The 18,329-nt window shown below is 41.2% G+C and overlaps 1 protein-coding gene and 1 non-coding gene across 4 annotated transcripts in view; both read right to left on the bottom strand.

Moving 5' to 3' along the window:
- Rab3gap1 (RAB3 GTPase activating protein catalytic subunit 1) overlaps positions 1–8,233 on the bottom strand; it is a 73,433-nt gene extending 65,200 nt beyond the window's left edge. For 2 of the 3 annotated variants that reach the window (NM_001402314.1, NM_001402216.2), the window contains exons 1-3: positions 8,158–8,195; positions 8,007–8,062; positions 2,357–2,432 (exon numbers count right to left, since the gene is read on the bottom strand). In NM_001402314.1, the coding sequence (NP_001389243.1) occupies positions 2,357–2,432; positions 8,007–8,062; positions 8,158–8,175 (150 nt within the window). In that variant the 5' untranslated portion in view covers positions 8,176–8,195. Of the gene's footprint in view, positions 1–2,356; positions 2,433–8,006; positions 8,063–8,157 lie in introns of all 3 variants that reach the window. The other variant, XR_005492430.2, reaches the window with a different exon arrangement.
- On the bottom strand, positions 217–347 carry LOC120096387 (small nucleolar RNA SNORA36 family). The gene has a single exon (XR_005492818.1). It is a non-coding gene; the product is annotated as a small nucleolar RNA SNORA36 family (small nucleolar RNA).
- Positions 8,234–18,329: the final 10,096 nt, after the last annotated feature.

Genomic DNA, 18,329 nt, shown 5'->3' with positions numbered 1-18,329 from the left:
CTGGAGATAGGCAGGTATGAGTTGCCCATCATCAATGTGGGACTCAAACTCAGGTACCAACTGCTGAGCCATGTCCCCAAGCCCAAAATTGTTTTTTTTTTTTTTTTTTGGTTCTTTTTTTCGGCCTTGCGCTTCCTAGGTAAGGGCTCTACCACTGAGCTAAATCCCCAGCCCGTTTTTCTTTTTAATAACTTTTTAAAAATTTATTTTATTTGTTTATGTAGGCTAGAAGTATACGAATAGAGTAATATTCTCTATTCAGTAATTTCCCTCAGCCAATTTCAATGTCCCAAAGTTTAATTAACAGAACAGGGAAGTTGCCCTGAACTGAACTCAACACTTTGGAGTCAAATTAAGTTTTAAAACAGTAATTTATTTTAAATTACTCTCAGTAGATAAGAACTGGTAAGCACTGCCCTTTGTGTGTATGAAAACTTAAGCATTATCTAAACTTTGTTTTTCAAGACAGGGTTTTGTCTGCCTGCCTGCCTGCCTGCCTGCCTGCCTGCCTGCCTGTCTGTCTGTCTGTCTGTTTCATAGCCCTGGCTATCCTAGAACTATCTCTATAGACCAGGCTGGCCTTGAACCACCAAGATCTACCTGATTCTGCCTCCTGAGCACTGAGAATAAGGGTATGCACCACCACTTTTCTTTTCTACACCAAATTAACCTGTCGTTTACACCTTCTTTAGTTCCACCAGTTGAGCCCACTGTAAAATCTGCTGCTTTCTCCATCTGTCAATGCACTAAGAAAGAAGTGAGCTCGAGCTGTCAGTTCTTCAGCCTCAACTATGTGCCTAGAATACGAAACTACTTACTACAGACTTATAACCACTTAAATCCTAACCCAGTATCTTAACCTCTTTTCCTCATCACTTCTCTCTCACCTTCACCTTGATGGCAGCATGGATCTTACTTTGTTCATTACTTCTACCACTATCATCTGATTCACACCAAGTACTCAGTACACTGACATAAATCAAAGGACTCAAGAATGCAATATCAGATCTCAAAAGTACGTGGGATAGCTCTTGTTTTTAAAACTGCAGTTTTGGGGCTTTCAGATAGAGCCAGCTCATTGTGCCTTCAATCGATCTTGTTGGAATCCATACAAATGATGCTATGTATGTGTTTCAAGTACAACAGAAATATCTGTGTTTGAGAACTTCACATTTTTTTCTTTACAATGTAAAAATTTTAATGAAAATATTTTAATATAGAACATTGATTTACTCTATTTCAACATATCTTTAAATACTGCAATTTCTTTATATAGTTGCTTTTTTGCGCATAGTCATATAGGAAAAAGATCTTACTATCTAAATTCTGTTATCACTACCATGAAGCCGAAAGCTCCTAGCAAATATTGAGATGGAAAGGTCTTTTAGGATAATAATAAAAACAGTGATCAATTTTACTTTAACAGGTGGTGGTGGTGACGCACCTCAAATCCAGACACTTAGTTCAAAGCCATCCTGGTATCGATTGATGCCACTGATTGATGGCCTTACTTTGACTCCCCAAGACCCACTTGGTGGAAGGAGAGAACCAATGCCTACCTACAAATGAGTATGAGTGTGTGTGTGTGTGTGTGTGTGTGTGTGTGTGTGTGTGTGTATGTGTACTTTTTTTAAAATTAACTATACATCTACATAATCTTAAGATTAAATTACATCCCTTCAGAAAACTGAGAAGTCTATTCTCAAAATATTCTCCTGAGGAAGCATATAAAGTGTAGTTTATTAGAACATTACCAATGCAAACTGAGTAAAGTAACTGTAGCCTGTAACTACCTAAGTGGTTATATCAAGAAGTCTCTTTACTAAATGAACTATTGGTAAGTCCAATTTCTCTCTGATCAATTAAAATGACTGAAAAAGTATTTACTGGCTAAAGGAAAACTTAGACTTTGAGAAAAGTAAACTCAGAAAAAAATTAATGAAACCATACAAAGAAATTTAACATATATAAAACTTTATGATTTGAAAAAAGTTTCACAAGCAAATCCTAGTGACACGTCTTTAATTCCAGCACTGGGGAGGTAGAAAACAGGTGGATATCTGAGTTCGAGGCCAGCCTAGTCACCACAGTGATCTATAGGACAGCCAGAGCTACACAATGAGAACCTATCTCAAAAAAAATCCAAATCAAACAAACAATAGGTTTTGCAAATATCTTACATATATCATTGCTGTAAAGTAAAATCCTAATTCTTCTAGATGCTATTTGATGTTCATAAGACTATATAAATTAAGAATTAAACATTTAATGCAAATGTATCACTTATAGCAAGGGGTATAAAAATAAAGATTGCAAAGTAAATACCAAGCTAGAGCCACAAGCAAACAGATCTGACCTTTTCCAGTGGCTTTCCCAGAGAGTGTCCAATCAGTTTCCAGTCATTCAAGACTTCTTCAACTTTGGAAATAAACCTAAGAAGGAGGGAAAACTATAAATATATAACCAAACATTTTTTCCTAGTACTATCCAATTTCTTTAAAAAGACATTCCTTACATCCTAACGTTTCGATTAGATTCGGATGTGAGCCTAACATAGGGAGATAGAATCAAAGTAGAAACAAAGTTGCCTAGTTCAAGAGTTCTTAAATTTTGATTCATTTAAATCTATTCACTCAATAAAAGCATTCTTTCCACAAAATATAAACGAAGAACAATTCCCCCTTTAATATGATACAATAAATTTAAAAAAGCAAAAGTTGACAGATTAAAATAATACGTATTAAGGATAGTTATACAACTGATCAGTTTTCCCTGCCCTTAAAATTCCCGTTCCCAACATAGTGGCTCACAACTACCTGTAACTCTAGTTCTAGATGTTTCAATGCCTTTTTCTGGCCTGATGAACCAGACACACAAGATGCACATGCAGACATGCAAGCAAAAACACTTTACACATATGATAAAACAAATAAATCTTTAAAGACTAGCAACTTGCTGAACGCCAACAAACGAAAACTGTCAAGCTGCTTCTATCAGAGAAGTGTGATCCAATCTAGCAGCTGCCATTGCTACCTACAACATCTAGAAAGTGATTCTAAAGGAACTAAAATCAACTGTAGTGAAAGGCACCACATTTTTTCTTCATTGACATTATGAGTTAATGCAGTTCTTTTAAAACAGTAATGACATATAATAAATCAGCTTATGATTCAACTGAACCTTCTCATTAACTCCTTAAAATTAAAACAAGTTATTCATATATGAATTCACTTTGAGGAAGTTCACAAGAATGACAAAGTTTACATTTTACAAAACAAATAAAAATGTAAACTATCCAGAAGGGAGCAAAAATATACATTAAGCATACATGGCAGAGGTTCAGGAATACAGCCTAGTGGTAAAGTGGCTGTATTCCCAGCCAGCCTGACTTCCATCCCAAGCAGTCCCTACCTGCACAGAAAAGCACTTAAATATACTGCATTTTTCATGAAAGTAAAAACTGGAAGCTACTCTAATGTGCAACTGCAGCAAAGAGTTGTAAGTTAACGATGCATCCATTCAGTAGACCAATGAACACCCATTAAAAATGGTTCTGAAGAACATCTGAGGAAATAAGAGAAAGGTCCAGACGTTAAGTGAAAAAAGAAAGCTGTGGAAACAAGCATCAGTATAGTTTGATCTAAAAAAAACATACATACAATTAAAAAAAGTATACCAAAATTTAATAGCTATCGTTGTAGAAGGTTAAAGGTATTTTTTTTATTTCACTACAAGGTATTACTGCTATAATAAAAGTAATTTTTAAAATAATTTTCAGAGTAAAAGAACCATCTTTTAAAAAATATTTATTTATGTTTGTATGTGAGTGCTCTATTTGAATGTATGCCTGCATGACAGAAAGGGCATCAGATTCTGTTACAGATGGTGTGAACACTATGTGGGTGCTGGGAATTGAACTCAGGTCCTCTGGAAAACAGCTAGTGTTCTTACTCGCTGAGCCATCTCTCTGGCTCCGGAGAAACATCTTAAAATACTCTACTTATGAATTCTAGTAATGGCTAGGAGATAGTTATATCCTACAAATATTGAGATCTGACTAGAGAAAAATAGTAATGTTTTCTTTAACAGTTCTCCATATCTTAGCTGATGAGTCACTTACTCCTTTCCCTACACTAAGGTCTTTTGTATGTGCTTTGAGAAAAATAGATTCCTTTCTATTTCCTCTTTGTAGCTTTTAGGTCGACTTGTAATTACAGGCCTCAGCCACATTATCTGACTCATGTCTCTCTCTCCTGCTGGACTACACTTTCAGAGCAGGGACCTTAGCCAGGGGATAGGGGTGCGGGGGGGGGGCGGGGGGCTAATATGTGTAGTGGCACACACCTTTAATCCCAGCACTCAGAAGGCAGAGACAGATGGATCTGAGTTTGAGCTCAGCCTGATCTACAATTCAAGTTCCAGGACTGCCAGGGCTACAAAGAGAAACCCTGTCTCGAAAAATCAAAAATGGAAGGGGGGGGGGAATGAACCTTATTTTTCTAAACTTTTTACTACAGTACAGAGACTGAACCAAGGGCAATGAGCATACTAAGCTTTATCTGCTTTTACTAGCTACCAAATTCCTAATATCTCACACTGTCTCACACACGGACATTCAAAACACTTTTTCAACTGAAAATTAGTAATTAGTAATTAGTCCTCTCAATAAATTATCTGTATGGTATATGACAGACTTATTAGGTTTCAAGAAATTCCTTTTGCCAGTCTGACATTAGACAAAAGCCAACACTTCTAGGTTCTTAAGACTTTCCTACTTGCTAAAATGACTTGCTAAAGTCATTCTCCTTATGTGTAGCAACAGGAACATATGGCTCTTCCATAAACCTGGGCTAGAGGTGCCTATTAGCATATCAAGGTCTCTGCTGATCTCTAAGCTCCCTCAGTCTCTACCATGATCAACTGTTATAGAGCCATCCTGGCTGGCATACCCTACCCTCTACCCTAAACCTCTCCAGCCCCAACCCGAGCTTTGCTTCCCTTCCCCTAACTTCTCTTTTCCTCTATACACAGCCACTTGGCTGTGTTCTCTTTGCTTTTTCCCTCTTCTCTCCCCAACTACCTCTCATGGCCAACTCGGTCTGCTGGCCCAGTTCAGTCTGGCCTCTTCCAGTTGCCTCTCCCTGTTCTCTCCCTCACATTTACACTAAACCTTCTCCTCAACCATACCTAGGACCATTCATGTCCTTATTTTCATTCAATACTGAGAACAATTTTTCATCCAAATATTAAAAAAAAAAAATCAAGGCTTAAGAAACTTCAAAGTCGGGGCTGGAGAGATGGCTCAGTGGTTAAGAGCACCGACTGCTCTTCCAAAGGTCCTGAGTTCAAATCCCAGCAACCACATGGTGGCTTACAACCATCTGTAATGAGATCTGATGCCCTTTTCTGGTGTGTCTGAAGATAGCTACAATGTATATAATAAATAAAGATGTAAAAAAAAAAAAACAAAACTTCAAAGTCATGTTTATTTCTTGCGTTTGAAATACTCTTTGACAAAACCCATCACTTTATGATGACCAATTATACAGAGGGCTATCCATTCCCCTAGTTATTGTCATCAACTTTATTCAGGTTGATCTGATGCCCAGCACAAAGAGCCTTCACCAACCTGACATACATAGGCTCATCACAATTGGATATAAGCATGCAAAGGTGAGCTTGGTGCTTGTCTGAGGCTTTGGCAGCCTAGTGTAGGCCATATGCTAGGCCACCATGGCTGAAGGTAGTCTTTAGCACCTCTGGTGAAGCAGCACGGACATCCATTACACCTCTAGCACTGAGGCCTTCCTCAGCCACGGCAGTAGATTGTGAGTAAGGTCAAATCTTAAATGCACCTGAGCCCGAGCTCCACCTTCACAAAGCAGGGGAAAAGGCTTTTCTTTTTTTATCTATTTATTTTATGTGCACATTGGTGTTTCTCCTCCATCTATGTCTATGTGAGGGTGTCAAATAACCTGGAACTGGAGTTTTCGACAGTTGTGGGGTGCCAGGAATTGAGCATGGGTCTTCTGGAAGAGTGTATGGAACTCTTAACCTCTAAGCTTCTCTCCAGGTCCCCTCAGGAAATGTTAAATAATTTAACTAGGGAAAAATGGTCATTTTTTCCATTCTAAACACTAATCATTGATGTTTCCTTACTACCCACCCTCCAAGACCATTGTATTTTTCTAATAACCATCAAATTATCAATTTCAAAGTCAAAATGCCCAAAAGTATACTCTTGTTAAGTTTGATACGTATCTTCATTTGTTTAGACGTGAAACTGGAGTTTCCCCTCAGACTTACATTAAGCTCATCTACCTAAACCTAGTTCATTCCATTCAACTACTTTCAGCTCCACTTCATGAATCAATGTAAACTGTTTACTTCATCTCACCACAATGTAACAACTTAAACCAAATAACTGTTGTACCAAAGGGCCAAAATCTCTGACCACTTTCTTAAGCAGTAGTGCTTTCTAAATATGGTCTTCTGATCTGCCCACATCTGTATTACCCGGGACCATTTCAGAAAAGCAAATTTGGGGATCTGACCTAAATGGGAAACACTGGGACCAACAAGTTCTGATGCATAATAAAAGTTTGAGAATTTTTAGTCAAGTGCACCAACTCTAGATGCCTCCACTTTGGCTTTGGAAACTGATCTCACTTTATTTTTACTTATTTCCCAGTGATAATTCTTCACTTACATGTCTAGCAATGTCAGTCCCTTCTCATGTCTAGCCAAACCCTGAACCATTTTTTTTTCCTTTTCTTTATTGAGGCAATATCTGTTAGATTGCTCCGGCTCAAGTGATCCAACTCAGCCTTCCCAGTAGCCAATATTATACAGAGGTGCTACCTCACCCAGCTTCCATTTCCCTTCCCATTTTCTTTTTCTTTTTCTTTCTTTTTTTTTCTACCGGAGCTGGAGACCGAACCCAAGGCCTTGCACTTGCTAGGCAAGTGCTCTACCACTGAGCTAAATCCCCAACCCCTCCCTTCCCATTTTCAAAGCAAGGGCATCTCCTACCCTTTCCCTACAAAAATGTCTCCACATTTTCCTTACTTAACGAGTTCTTTGTAGTTAGTACCAATGGCTTACTTTTTAACTATTTGTTGGACCTTTTTTAAAAGGTATATATTTCCCCAATCTTAGGATAGCTCAGGTCACACAGTGCTTGCTTATAAAGTCTTGTTAATGTGTTAAGTCTTGCTGACTCGAAGTGTGGGGATGGGCATACAAGTTAAACTACGATTTCAACAAAGGTCTTTTATATTTTCCTATGCCACCAACTGATAGGAGAACCACACATTCATAAAGCCTACAAACATTGCAACAATAACCTCAATAGCCATCTAAGCTTTCAGGCCAACAAACTCAGTTTTCAACTAACTTGGGCGCTAAAACATGTCCATCGGAGCTCAGTTGTTCATCTGAGTTTGACAAGCTCAGGAAGCCTGGGCACAGGACCAAGTTTAAAATGTAACGATGTGAATCAAAACATTCTGAAGACGTATGTAAACATACTATTAGGAAATATGACGGGGGGGGGGGGAGGAGTGATAAAGGGGAAAGGACGGAAAGGAAATAGAGAAAAAGAATTTTAATTTTTTAATTTCTGGAAGATGGGATAAAATGAGGATGGTAGGATGGCAGATGAACAGCCATCCGTATGCTAAAAGTCTCTTCCAATAAACAGAAAACACAGCAGCTGCTTAGCTGAAGGCTTTAATGACAACTGAGGCAAACTGACATGAATGCAGAAGGCACAGGAGCGACCTCGGAAATGGTTTTCTGTTTAGGGAAGTGATCTGGAAGTTAACACAACTTGTTTTAAAGGCGGAGTCTGAAGGTTGGTCTGACCTGTCTGTATGATCGATGCGGAAAAAGCCAAGGCTGCCAGGGCTCTCTGAAGAAGAGACGAAGCGTGGGCGTCTCCCTCAGAACCTGCGTCACCTGTGTGATGCCGCCCAGGGTTAGACAAGTCCAAACGCGCTACTCACCTTTCCCACTCCGAGGCTGTGGTGAAGTCTGTGATCTCAAACACTTCGGACTCGGGCTGCGGGGAGAGAGAAGAGCACAGACAGTAAGCCGCGGGCCACTGACGTCGGCGGCAGAACCCTGTGACAGCCGTACCCGGGGTACCAAACTCACCTCACTGTCCGCCGCCATCTTGCAGAGCGGAGCGTCAGGCCGCGCGCGAAGGCTGTCGGGAAGAAGGGAGCTAGGAGGCGGGCACTGAGTGACCATGGGCGGGACCTCGGTGCGTGGTGGGTGGGGCCTCGAAGAAGGCCGGCCTACAGAGGACCTGGTAGAAGGTGGAAAGACTTTTCTTCCTGGCAGAATGATCTTAGTATGACATACGCTGTCCCACAAGATGGTTTAATATTATTTTTTTTAAAATTCTGTAGGGGTTGGAGAGATTTCAAGCACACATGAGACAGTTCACAACCATTTGTGACTCCAGTCCAAAGGGATCCTATGCCCTCTTCTGGCGTCTGCTGACACCAGGCATACACGTGGTGCACAGACAGATTTACACACATACACATTAAATAAAATTTACAAATACTTTTTTAAAGAATTAAAAGTAAAAATAACAAAAGTGTTCTGTAGACTCAAGAAGAGCTGATAGATATTTTGACATTGTTACATGATTTTCTCATCCAAATGTATTGGGCTACATTCATCGTGAAAAGAGAATTATACGAATTCTAGGTTTAGAAATATAAAAATTAAAAGAATAAACCCCAAAAGGCCACAGACCCAGGGCTAAGCCCTGCAGCCAGGACTAGCAGGCCATAAAGATAAAGGAGCACAGAAAACACTGTCCAGGCAGGACTGGCAAGCCATAAAGAAAAGGAATGCAGGAACCAGCCTGAGTTAATGGGACTGATTCATGGGACGTCTGGCAAGAAGACATCTCCCCCCAGCTCACTCAGGGCCATCCTCCGGACCCTGATAAGCCCCTGACTTCTAACACGTACTCTTTCTGCTTTGTTCTCACTGCTATGTTTGAATGAGCCAATTGTATGTAACCACGCCAAAACCCCCTAGCCTTCTCTATATAACCCTCAGACTTTTGAGTTTCGGGGCCGACACCTCTGTCTCCTGCGCGGGATACGTGTCGGCCCGGAGATCTCTGTAATAGGTCTCCTCGCCTTTGCTTATTACATCCAAAATGGTCTCTCTGTGTCTGGGGTCTGCGATTTCCCAAGACTTGAGTAAGGGTCTCTCTGCGTGGGATTTTTCAATCGATACCTTGGGACATATGTAATCCTATATGGCAGAGACCCTAGACATGCATGGTCAAAATTGTATTTAAAAATCTAAAGCTCTTTTGAGTTTTCATTCAAATGTTTTTGGTTTTGGGTTTGAGATAGGGTTCATAAACCAGCCTCAAACTCATTGTGATGAGAAGAATGAACTGGAATTTCTGGTCCTCTTGCCTTCTTCTTCTGAATATCCTGATTGCAAGCATGTGGTGCCAGGCTTGGAGTGTGTGGTGGTGAAGATGTGGTGTGGCAGTGAAGACAGAAGCTAGGACTGTGCATGCTAGGCAAATGCTCTACCAAATGCTCTACCAACTGAATTGCATCCTCATCTCTTTACGAACTCGTAGACATTGACCAAGGTCCTTAAATTCATTGTCTCCTTTCCTAACCCCAGGTAAAGAAAAGCTTTACAATTAAACTTATTTTAAAAAAAAAGCAGCCACGGGTGGAAATGCATGACTTTAATTCCAGTATTCAAGAGACAGAAGCAGGCAGATATAGTCTGATAAGAACATGCAACTTGATGAATGCTTCACTTTTTAAACCACTGAAGGACAGGAGCGCTAACCATCGGTTAGAATTCTGTTGGCGACTGCAGAAATGGCTCAACAGTTAAAAGGACTGACTTCTCTTGCAACATCCACTTCGCTGCATACAACCCTTCATACTTCTAGTTCTAGGGGAGCCGGCACCCTCTCCTGGCTTCTGGAATAAACAAAAAATGCACACAGTGCGGATATACACATACAGACAAAATAATCATATACATAAAAATTAAAATTAAATAATTTTTTGAGATAGGCTCTCTTTATTATGTAGCTCTGGCTGTCCTGGAACTCACTGTGTAGACCAGGCTGGTCTCAAACTCACAGAAACCCACCTGCCTCTGCCTCTGCCTCCTCTGGAGTGGTGAGATTAAAGGCATGTGCCACTATGTCTAACCTTTAAGTAATAATTTTTTAAATTTATTTATTTTATTTATGTAAGTACACTGTTGCTTTCTTCAGACACACCAGAAGAGGGCATCGGATCCCATTACAGATGTTTGTGAGCCATCAGACCTCTGGAAGAGCAGTCAGTGCTCTTAACCACTGAGTCATCTCTCCAGCCCCCAATAATAAATCTTAAAAAGAAAAAAAGCAATTATTTCTCAGGCCAGAGAGATAATAGCAAGTAATGGCACTTGGTGCCAAGCCTGAAAACCCAAATTCTGTCTCAGACACCAACATGGGGGAAGGAAAGTACCAACTCCTGCAAATTTGCCCTCCACCGTTCTGCCAACCCTCCCCAACTAAATAAATAAATGGAGTTTTTAAAATATTACCTCCATATATGTGATAGGCAGTGCATTTGAACACACACACACACACACACACACACACACACACACACACACGCGCGCGCGCGTCCCAGTCAATAAGAAAGTAGGAAGGATTCTGTCGTGAAAAACGAAATATTGTATGTGAGCCTGTTTTATGTGTCCCTATAGATCAAGCCCAGCCTCATTCCTGCTTGACAAACACTGTGCTAACTGGGCTGCATCCTCAATTCCTCAAGTTCACTTTACTTTGGGAAAGTAGCCAACATTCTCTTTGACTGTTTATCAAAGAAAAGAGAAAGACCAAGATCGTCAATTTTGATGGCAGAAACAAAATAACAATACACTGTCATAGTTAAGAAAAGGGATAAAGGGATGTAGCTAGATGCTTTCCCAGCATGCATGGAGGCCTGGGCCAATCCATAACCTCACTAGATGTGGGAGTGCATGCCTGTAATTCTAGCACTTTCTGGCCAGCCAGTCCAGGCAAATCAATGAGTTACACAAAATAATAGAAAGAAGAGGGGGAATGATGGCTGGAGACGTAGGGAAATTTGTACCCAGGAAAGAATTGCTTCTCTTCTCACTTAGTCTTTGCCTGCACCACATGTATGCCGTGACCGTAGAGCCCAGAAGCCAGAAGACAAGTCTTCCAGGCTGTGAGCTGCCAGGAATGAACCTGGGTCCTCTGTAGAAGCAGTTGGTACTCTTAGCCACGGAGCCATTTCTTCTACCCCCAAAAGAATCTCTTTCTTTCACATTTTAAGATCCTTAAAGTGAAGTAAGTGTGTGGGTCTTAAGATCAGACAGACCTGATTTTAGCCATTTACAAACTAGATGACTTTGTGCAAATCCCTTAGCTTCCTTAAGACTGTTTGATTACTAAAAATGGACTTGTAATTACCATGTAGGGTTGTATTAAAGATTGAGTTCATATAAAAACAACCCAATGTCCAGCCAGAGATGGGTAACCAATTACAGTAGTAGTCTTTATTGAGGAATGTTCCAGAAAACTAAGAAATGCTACTTACACACCAGGCATTACTCTTTTCTCTCCTTAACGAGGATTAAAGATGGTTCAGTAACTAAGATCAGACACTAAAGCAATCTCAAAGACTTTGTTCCCTGAAATTAAATTTTAGACAATATATGGGGCTGTCGAATGGGTTGCTAAGGTAAGATTTCTTCCGAGATATTTTTGGCTTCTTGTCATCTCCCCAGGGAAATTTTTAAAATAAGTTATTTGTTACAGCCCAAGTGTGGAGCCAGGATGCTAATGATGCAGAAGCCCATGGGAGACACACTTTTATTAGATCCCCACTCCCCACTGGCTCAAAAAGTAGAAAAGATCCTGTTTCTGCAGGATGAAGCGCTGTTTCAGTCAACATCCCGAGGCGACAGCTTTTCCTTACAACCTGGTTTCCTCACTTAGTATAATTCAGTTATTTCAAGGTGTTACCAATAATGGCCATGGGGAGCTATTTTGACGCACAGGCAATTTAAAAGATTAGGAGCTTCGGAAAAATCACCCTCAGCTGGGACCTCAGGGGACTGTGGGGGCATAACAGTTTAATTAGGTCATAAAGAAAAAGAAAACATCGTTTGTGTGGGGCTCCTCTACTCTCATCCATCTGTCATGATGGTGCTGGGCAGGACAAAATAGGAATTCTCCATGATGCTGTCCCAGAGCCTAGAATAGATGCTACAACTGGAAGAGGAAGATACTCTCAGAACAAGAATCTTCGAAGGGGGATTCTCTAAAAACTTAAAACTGCTGGGGGAGTGTTTGCTTTCTCATCCGTTCAAGCATCTACCTATATCAGGACAGTATAGTTGATCCTGTGGAGGGTTTCAGCCATGAGTAATCCCCTCCCACTGTGTCCTCAGTCTGAGGACAGAGAGAAGAGACAAGTAATGGTGGTATGGTTTAGAAAGGACTGTGGTGGTGTTTGTTCGGTTTCTTAAAGCTCTTTTTTTAAAATCGGTGCTAGAAAGATATTCGAGTGATTTTCAGAACACACACAAAGTATCTTACATTCTAAAAATGAAGCCCACTTTTTTGTTGTTTGTTTCGTGAATATGTGCTCAAGGGTGTGTGTTGGGGGGAAGGGTGTGTGGGTGTGTAATTCATAGGACAACCTCAATGTTAGGGGTCCAGGAGTTGCCCAGCAAACCACACAAACACCAATCTCCATTAAACGGGGATGATTTCTTGAATACACCACCCAAGACTGATCGACCACAGCAACAGCTCAAAGCTGTGCACAGGACGTTTCTCAGAGCCAGCTTATAAAGCTAAAACCACGAAACACACAATAACCTCATACACAGGTGCTGGAAGTGCTGCCCAGTGGTCAGCCCTGACTCAAGCCATTTTAGACATAACGGTTCATACTGAGCTGTAATTTGATGGTCCTACATGAAGCTTACAGTTGTGGGATTTCTTAAGATTAACAAACCTCTTAACACACAGAACGTAACAGGGTATGTGATCAACGTGACCTTGCTCTGAGTAGGTTCCTTTTCTGCATCGATGACTGGCAGGCATATTACAGCAACAATACGAAATAGCTGGCAGGCATGCAACAAAATGGGGACGGCTATGCTGGAGGTGGGGGTGGGGCTCCAACACTCAGGTGTTACTCCTCAGAAATGATGTACCCTTGTTTCATGAGACAAGGTCTCTCTCTCTCATTGATTGGCTGGGAGCTAACCAATTAGCTTAGATTGGCCTGGGTGGATGACATTTCCACCAGATGCGAGTTAATAAATTAAAATCTCGGTGCCAAGCATAGAGTAGTTCCCTACGAGTTATTGGTCAGAGAGGCCTCGGACTCCCCACAAAACAACACAAGCTATTACAATTGCTCTTTGGGACCAATCACAGCCAGCTCGTAAGACACTACCACAGCGAAGCGTGTTGCCAAAGACGCAACCCTTGGGTTGCAGGACATAGAGAAATTGAGTTGGAGCTGAGGTGAAAACTTCCTCCTGGATGGCTGGTTCTCATAGTGCCAGAAGGGGTTTGCCCAGCACTAGATCTTGCATGCTGTAGCCCCGACATGCTGGTAGGATGTGCCCATGGATTAAATAGTGGCATGAAGGTTTTGGGGGATAATCTACTGCTTTTTGATTGGACCAAAACCTGCTTCAAAAGAGGGAACTCATACCTGGTACTGTAAATCTAGATGAGACTGGCTGAGCAGATAGGACAGGATCCTCCTAGCCCTCCCTCTCCCGCAGTGGGATTTCAAGTGTGCTATGCCATGCCCAACTTTTTATATCGCTTCTGAACTCAAGTCTTACTTTTTTTTTTTTTTTTTTTTTTTGGTTCTTTTTTTCCGGAGCTGGGGACCGAACCCAGGGCCTTGCGCTTCCTAGGTAAGCGCTCTACCACTGAGCTAAATCCCCAGCCCCCAAGTCTTACTTCTTATAAGGCAAGCATTATACTGACTGATTGGTGCCCCCAGCCCTACTACTGGGTTTTGTTTTGTTTTTATTTTTGTTTTTGTTTTCAGACAGGGTCTTATTCTCTAGCACAGGTTGGCTTGGAACTCACAATGTAGCCCAGGATAGCTTCATAATCATGAATTGGACTACAGATATGATGCATCACACCCAGCTTAAATCCAAGGTTTATTGAACCAAAACCAAGATTCCCTAGAAAGGAACCTCCAGAGAATGTGAGACAAGATAATTCTGCATTTGGCCATTCACCAGTCATTCAGCTATCTCTTCATTCAATAAACATTTGTTTAAAAAAAAAAAACAGTTGCTCCTGGGGATATAGCCACTTGTGGAGTGCTTGCCTTCCATGTACACCACCCTGGGTCCCATCTCCAGTACTGCACAGACCGGCCATTGAGGTGCACACCTGTAATGGCAACATTGGAACAGGAAAGCAGGAGGACCAGAAGTTTTAAAGTCATCCTTCACTAGATGAGTTTTAGGCCAACCTCGGTTACATAGGATCCTGTTTCAAATCATATCACAGCTTTAAAAAAAAAAAAAAGAAACCCAAAATTTAAAGGTGCATGTCTTTTAAAAATATTTTAGTTTTATTTTTTGTACACATTGTGGGATTTGTATGTACATGTGTGTGTTTATGTGCACACACCTTCAGAGGCCAGAAGAGGACGGCAGATCCCTGGAAGTGGAATACAGGAAGCTGTGAATTATCAGACATGGATGCTCGGAACTAAACTCTGGTCCTTTGCAAGAGTAGCAAGTGCTCTTAACCTCTGAGCCATCCCCAACCCAACGTGCACATCTTCAGGACATTTAAATATAAATTTGCTAAGTTCTTTAGGGTAATCGTAGGACAGAAACAGCTTACTATAGCCCTTAAGTTTAAAATTTGTCCAGTAGGTTCAGATAGCATAGCACTTACTGGAGGGTAAACTTATCTGCCCAAGTTTATGGATTTCCTTTTAAAATATTTTCATGAATCTGGGTGTGGTATTGTACACCTTTAAAGCCAGCACTGGGGAAGCAGAGACAGGTGGATCTCTGTGAGTTCAAGACTGGTCAAGTACACTGAGTTTCAGGCCAGCCAGGGCTATACAGTGAGACTCAGTCTTAAAAACAAAATTATTTTTAGTTGTTTTGGTGTATGTGTGTGTGTGTGTGTGTGAGCATACACATGTACGTGTGTGTGTGTGTGTGTGTGTGTGTGTGTGTGTGTGTGTGTGTGTGTATTTGTGCTTCTGTGGAGGTCAAAGGACATTTTGTGAGGTTAGTTCTCCCCTTTCTCCTTTATGTGGGTTCTGGGGATTGAACTCCAGACTTGTATGCCAAGTGCCTTTACACCCTGGGCCATCCTGCTGGGCCCATTTTCAAAGATCTTAAGCGCAGAGTGTGGGAAACAAGATAATAAACTGAGAAAAGGTCATGGCCACAAAGTACAGACCTGAAGCCGAGTGCTCTGTTCAACACCAGTGTGTGTATATATATATAGTTACAACTACTCTATCTTACATGTTAATTCTGTTCGTTTTTTGTACCTTTTGTTTGTTTTGTTTATTTGAGAAACAGTTTCTCTGTATATCAGTCTTAACTGCCCTGGAACTCTGTAGATCAGGCTGGCCTCGAACTTACAGACATCTGTCTGCCTCTGCCTCTGAGTGCTGGAATTAAAGGCCTGTGCCACGAAGCCTGGTTATTTCTTTGTACTTTTTGGGATAGAATCTCATGCAACCCAGGCTGGCCTTGAGCTCCCTATATAGCCAGGAATGACTTTAAACTCCTGATCCTCCTACCTCCACTTCCCCAAATGCTAGATTACAGGCACGTGCTACCACACAGAGTTGATTCGCCACTGCTAGAGAAAGAATGTCAGATTCTGCACATAACTGGGAATTCTTCTACCAACTGAGACATTCCAATACTTTAAAAAATTTTTTTCACCTGCCTGTTTATCTTGTTCTCTTCCTTACATCTTCTTTCCAAATAGAAAAGAAGAGGATTTGGACAAAGTTTCAGGGAACTTCATGCTCCTAGAAGAAACAGATGGGCAGGAGAGATGGCTCAGCTATTACTAGCACTTGATTGCTCTTCTAGAGGTTATGAGTTCAATTCCTAGCAACCATCTGTAATGGATCTGATTCTCGTCTTGTGTGCATAAAGACAGAGGTCTCATATATATAAACACACACACACACACATATATATACATATACACATACATGCATATACATACATATATTATGTGTGTGGTGTATATGTATATATAATGTGTATGTATGTATGTATGTATGTATGTATGTATGTATGTATGTATATTTAGGCTGTAGACATGGCTCAGTTGGTAAAGGGCTTACCATGCAAATGTGAGGCCTGGAGTTCAATCCCCAGAACCTATGTAAAGAATACAAACATGAAGGCATGCACTTATAATCCCAGGGCATGGGAGGCTGAGACAGGTGACTGGCTACCTGCGGCTTGCTGACCAGCCAGTCTATCATATTTAGGAAGTTCTAGGCTGGTGAGAGATTCCATCTCCAAAAAACAAGCTGGGTAGCATCTGAGGCTGCCCTCTGGCCTGCACATGTACATGCACGCACATGTTCACACATTTATATAATTAAAACATGCATGCACACCCACATATATACATTCACATGCACAGTTGCACGTATACACACACACACACACACACACACACACACACACACACACTTGCAAGCATACACACAAAAAGCAACAGGCTCCTTCATGGTCTTTCTGTTCAAAATAAACTCATAAATAAACAAATGAATCTACATTTCCTCACAACTCTGCTACAAGAGCAAAGAGGTCATGCTTAACACGCCAGTAATGCAGCTCATGCTGACAGTACAGCTGCCTCAGCAGAAAAGCTTCTTAAAATGGAAAAACCCATTGGTCCTTTTTCTGCCAAATAGATTGGGGTTGCCCAAGCATTCCAAAGCTATTCACTTATAATCAAAATAGTAAATGTCCTTCTTTCAAACCCGTCCTTACAGCATCTCCTTAGGCATTCCTTTTTTTCTGTAATGATTTCCCCTCTTTCCATAGCCAAAATGTAACAAAAGCACAGCTTCAGCTAAGAACCTAGATTCTCCTTCAGAGAGACAAGTGCTAGTGCGTGAAATTTCACCACTTCAAAGTTCTTGGGCGTACAATCGGTTCTAGAAACACCCACCAAAAAAATTCTCTATGTAAAACACAATAGAAGAAATAAAAGTAATTAAAGCACCTCCCTTGTCCTCCAGAAAGTAATATGACGACTGACATATAAGGTCTCACTATGGCTCTGTGGTAGAACGCTCACCCAGCATTTACAGATACTGGGTTTGATCATCCATACAGAACTAGAAAGGAAGACGTGAAGAAGGATGGAGGAGGGAAAAGAAGGGGGAAAGAAAAAGGGACGGAGGGAAGGAAGGAATGAAAGGAACAAAGAAGGAAGGAGGGAGGGAAGAGAAGGGAAGGGAGAGGAAAGGAAGGGGAAGGGAGAAGAACTCTAAAGATGGCTATATTATCGTAACAGAAATACAAAATGACAAAAAGAATAGAGTGTACTACAGGAATATGTTGGGGAAGTTCTATTACTGTGATAAAACACCATGACCAAGAGCTACTTAAGAAAGAATTTATTTCATCTTACAATTAGCAGGTCCCACACTCCATCACTGAGGGAAGTCAGGGCAGGAATCAAGACAGGAGCCCAGAGGCAAGAGCTGATCCAGAGGCCATGGAAAACTGCTGTTTATTGGTTTGCCCGTCAAGGCTAGCTCAGTCTGCTTTCTTACACACTTAGCCTGTGGAAAGCATCATTCTCTCACTCAACTATCGGGCCAACCTGGGAGGGGCATTTTCTCAGTTGAGGTTCTCTCTTCCAATATGACTCTGTCAAGTTTCATAAAAACTAGCCAGTGCAAGAGTCTAAGAAGGAACCTCAGTGAGGGCAAGCTTTCAAACATTTTGGCCACCAGAGGGAAGTCTTAACCACTCTCTGGTGTCTTGTTCCTCCCACCCACTCCCAACTCCAACCCCATATGTGAGTGTGTGTGGACAACAGATCATATTATCAAGTCACAATCAGATCTTACCAAGTTTCAAGTTATACTAGTCAGACCAGTGAGAAGATTTAGCAGTTAAAATATGTGCACCAGGGGTTGGGGATTTAGCTCAGTGGTAGAGTGCTTGCCTAGGAAGCGCAAGGCCTTGGGTTCAGTCCCCAGCTCCGAAAAAAAAGAACCAAAAAAAAAAAA

Source organism: Rattus norvegicus, chromosome 13, assembly GCF_036323735.1.
Source record: "Rattus norvegicus strain BN/NHsdMcwi chromosome 13, GRCr8, whole genome shotgun sequence".
NCBI lineage: Eukaryota > Metazoa > Chordata > Mammalia > Rodentia > Muridae > Rattus > Rattus norvegicus.
The sequence above is the reverse complement of the archived record's forward strand: the minus strand, read 5'-3'. Positions and strand labels throughout refer to the sequence as shown.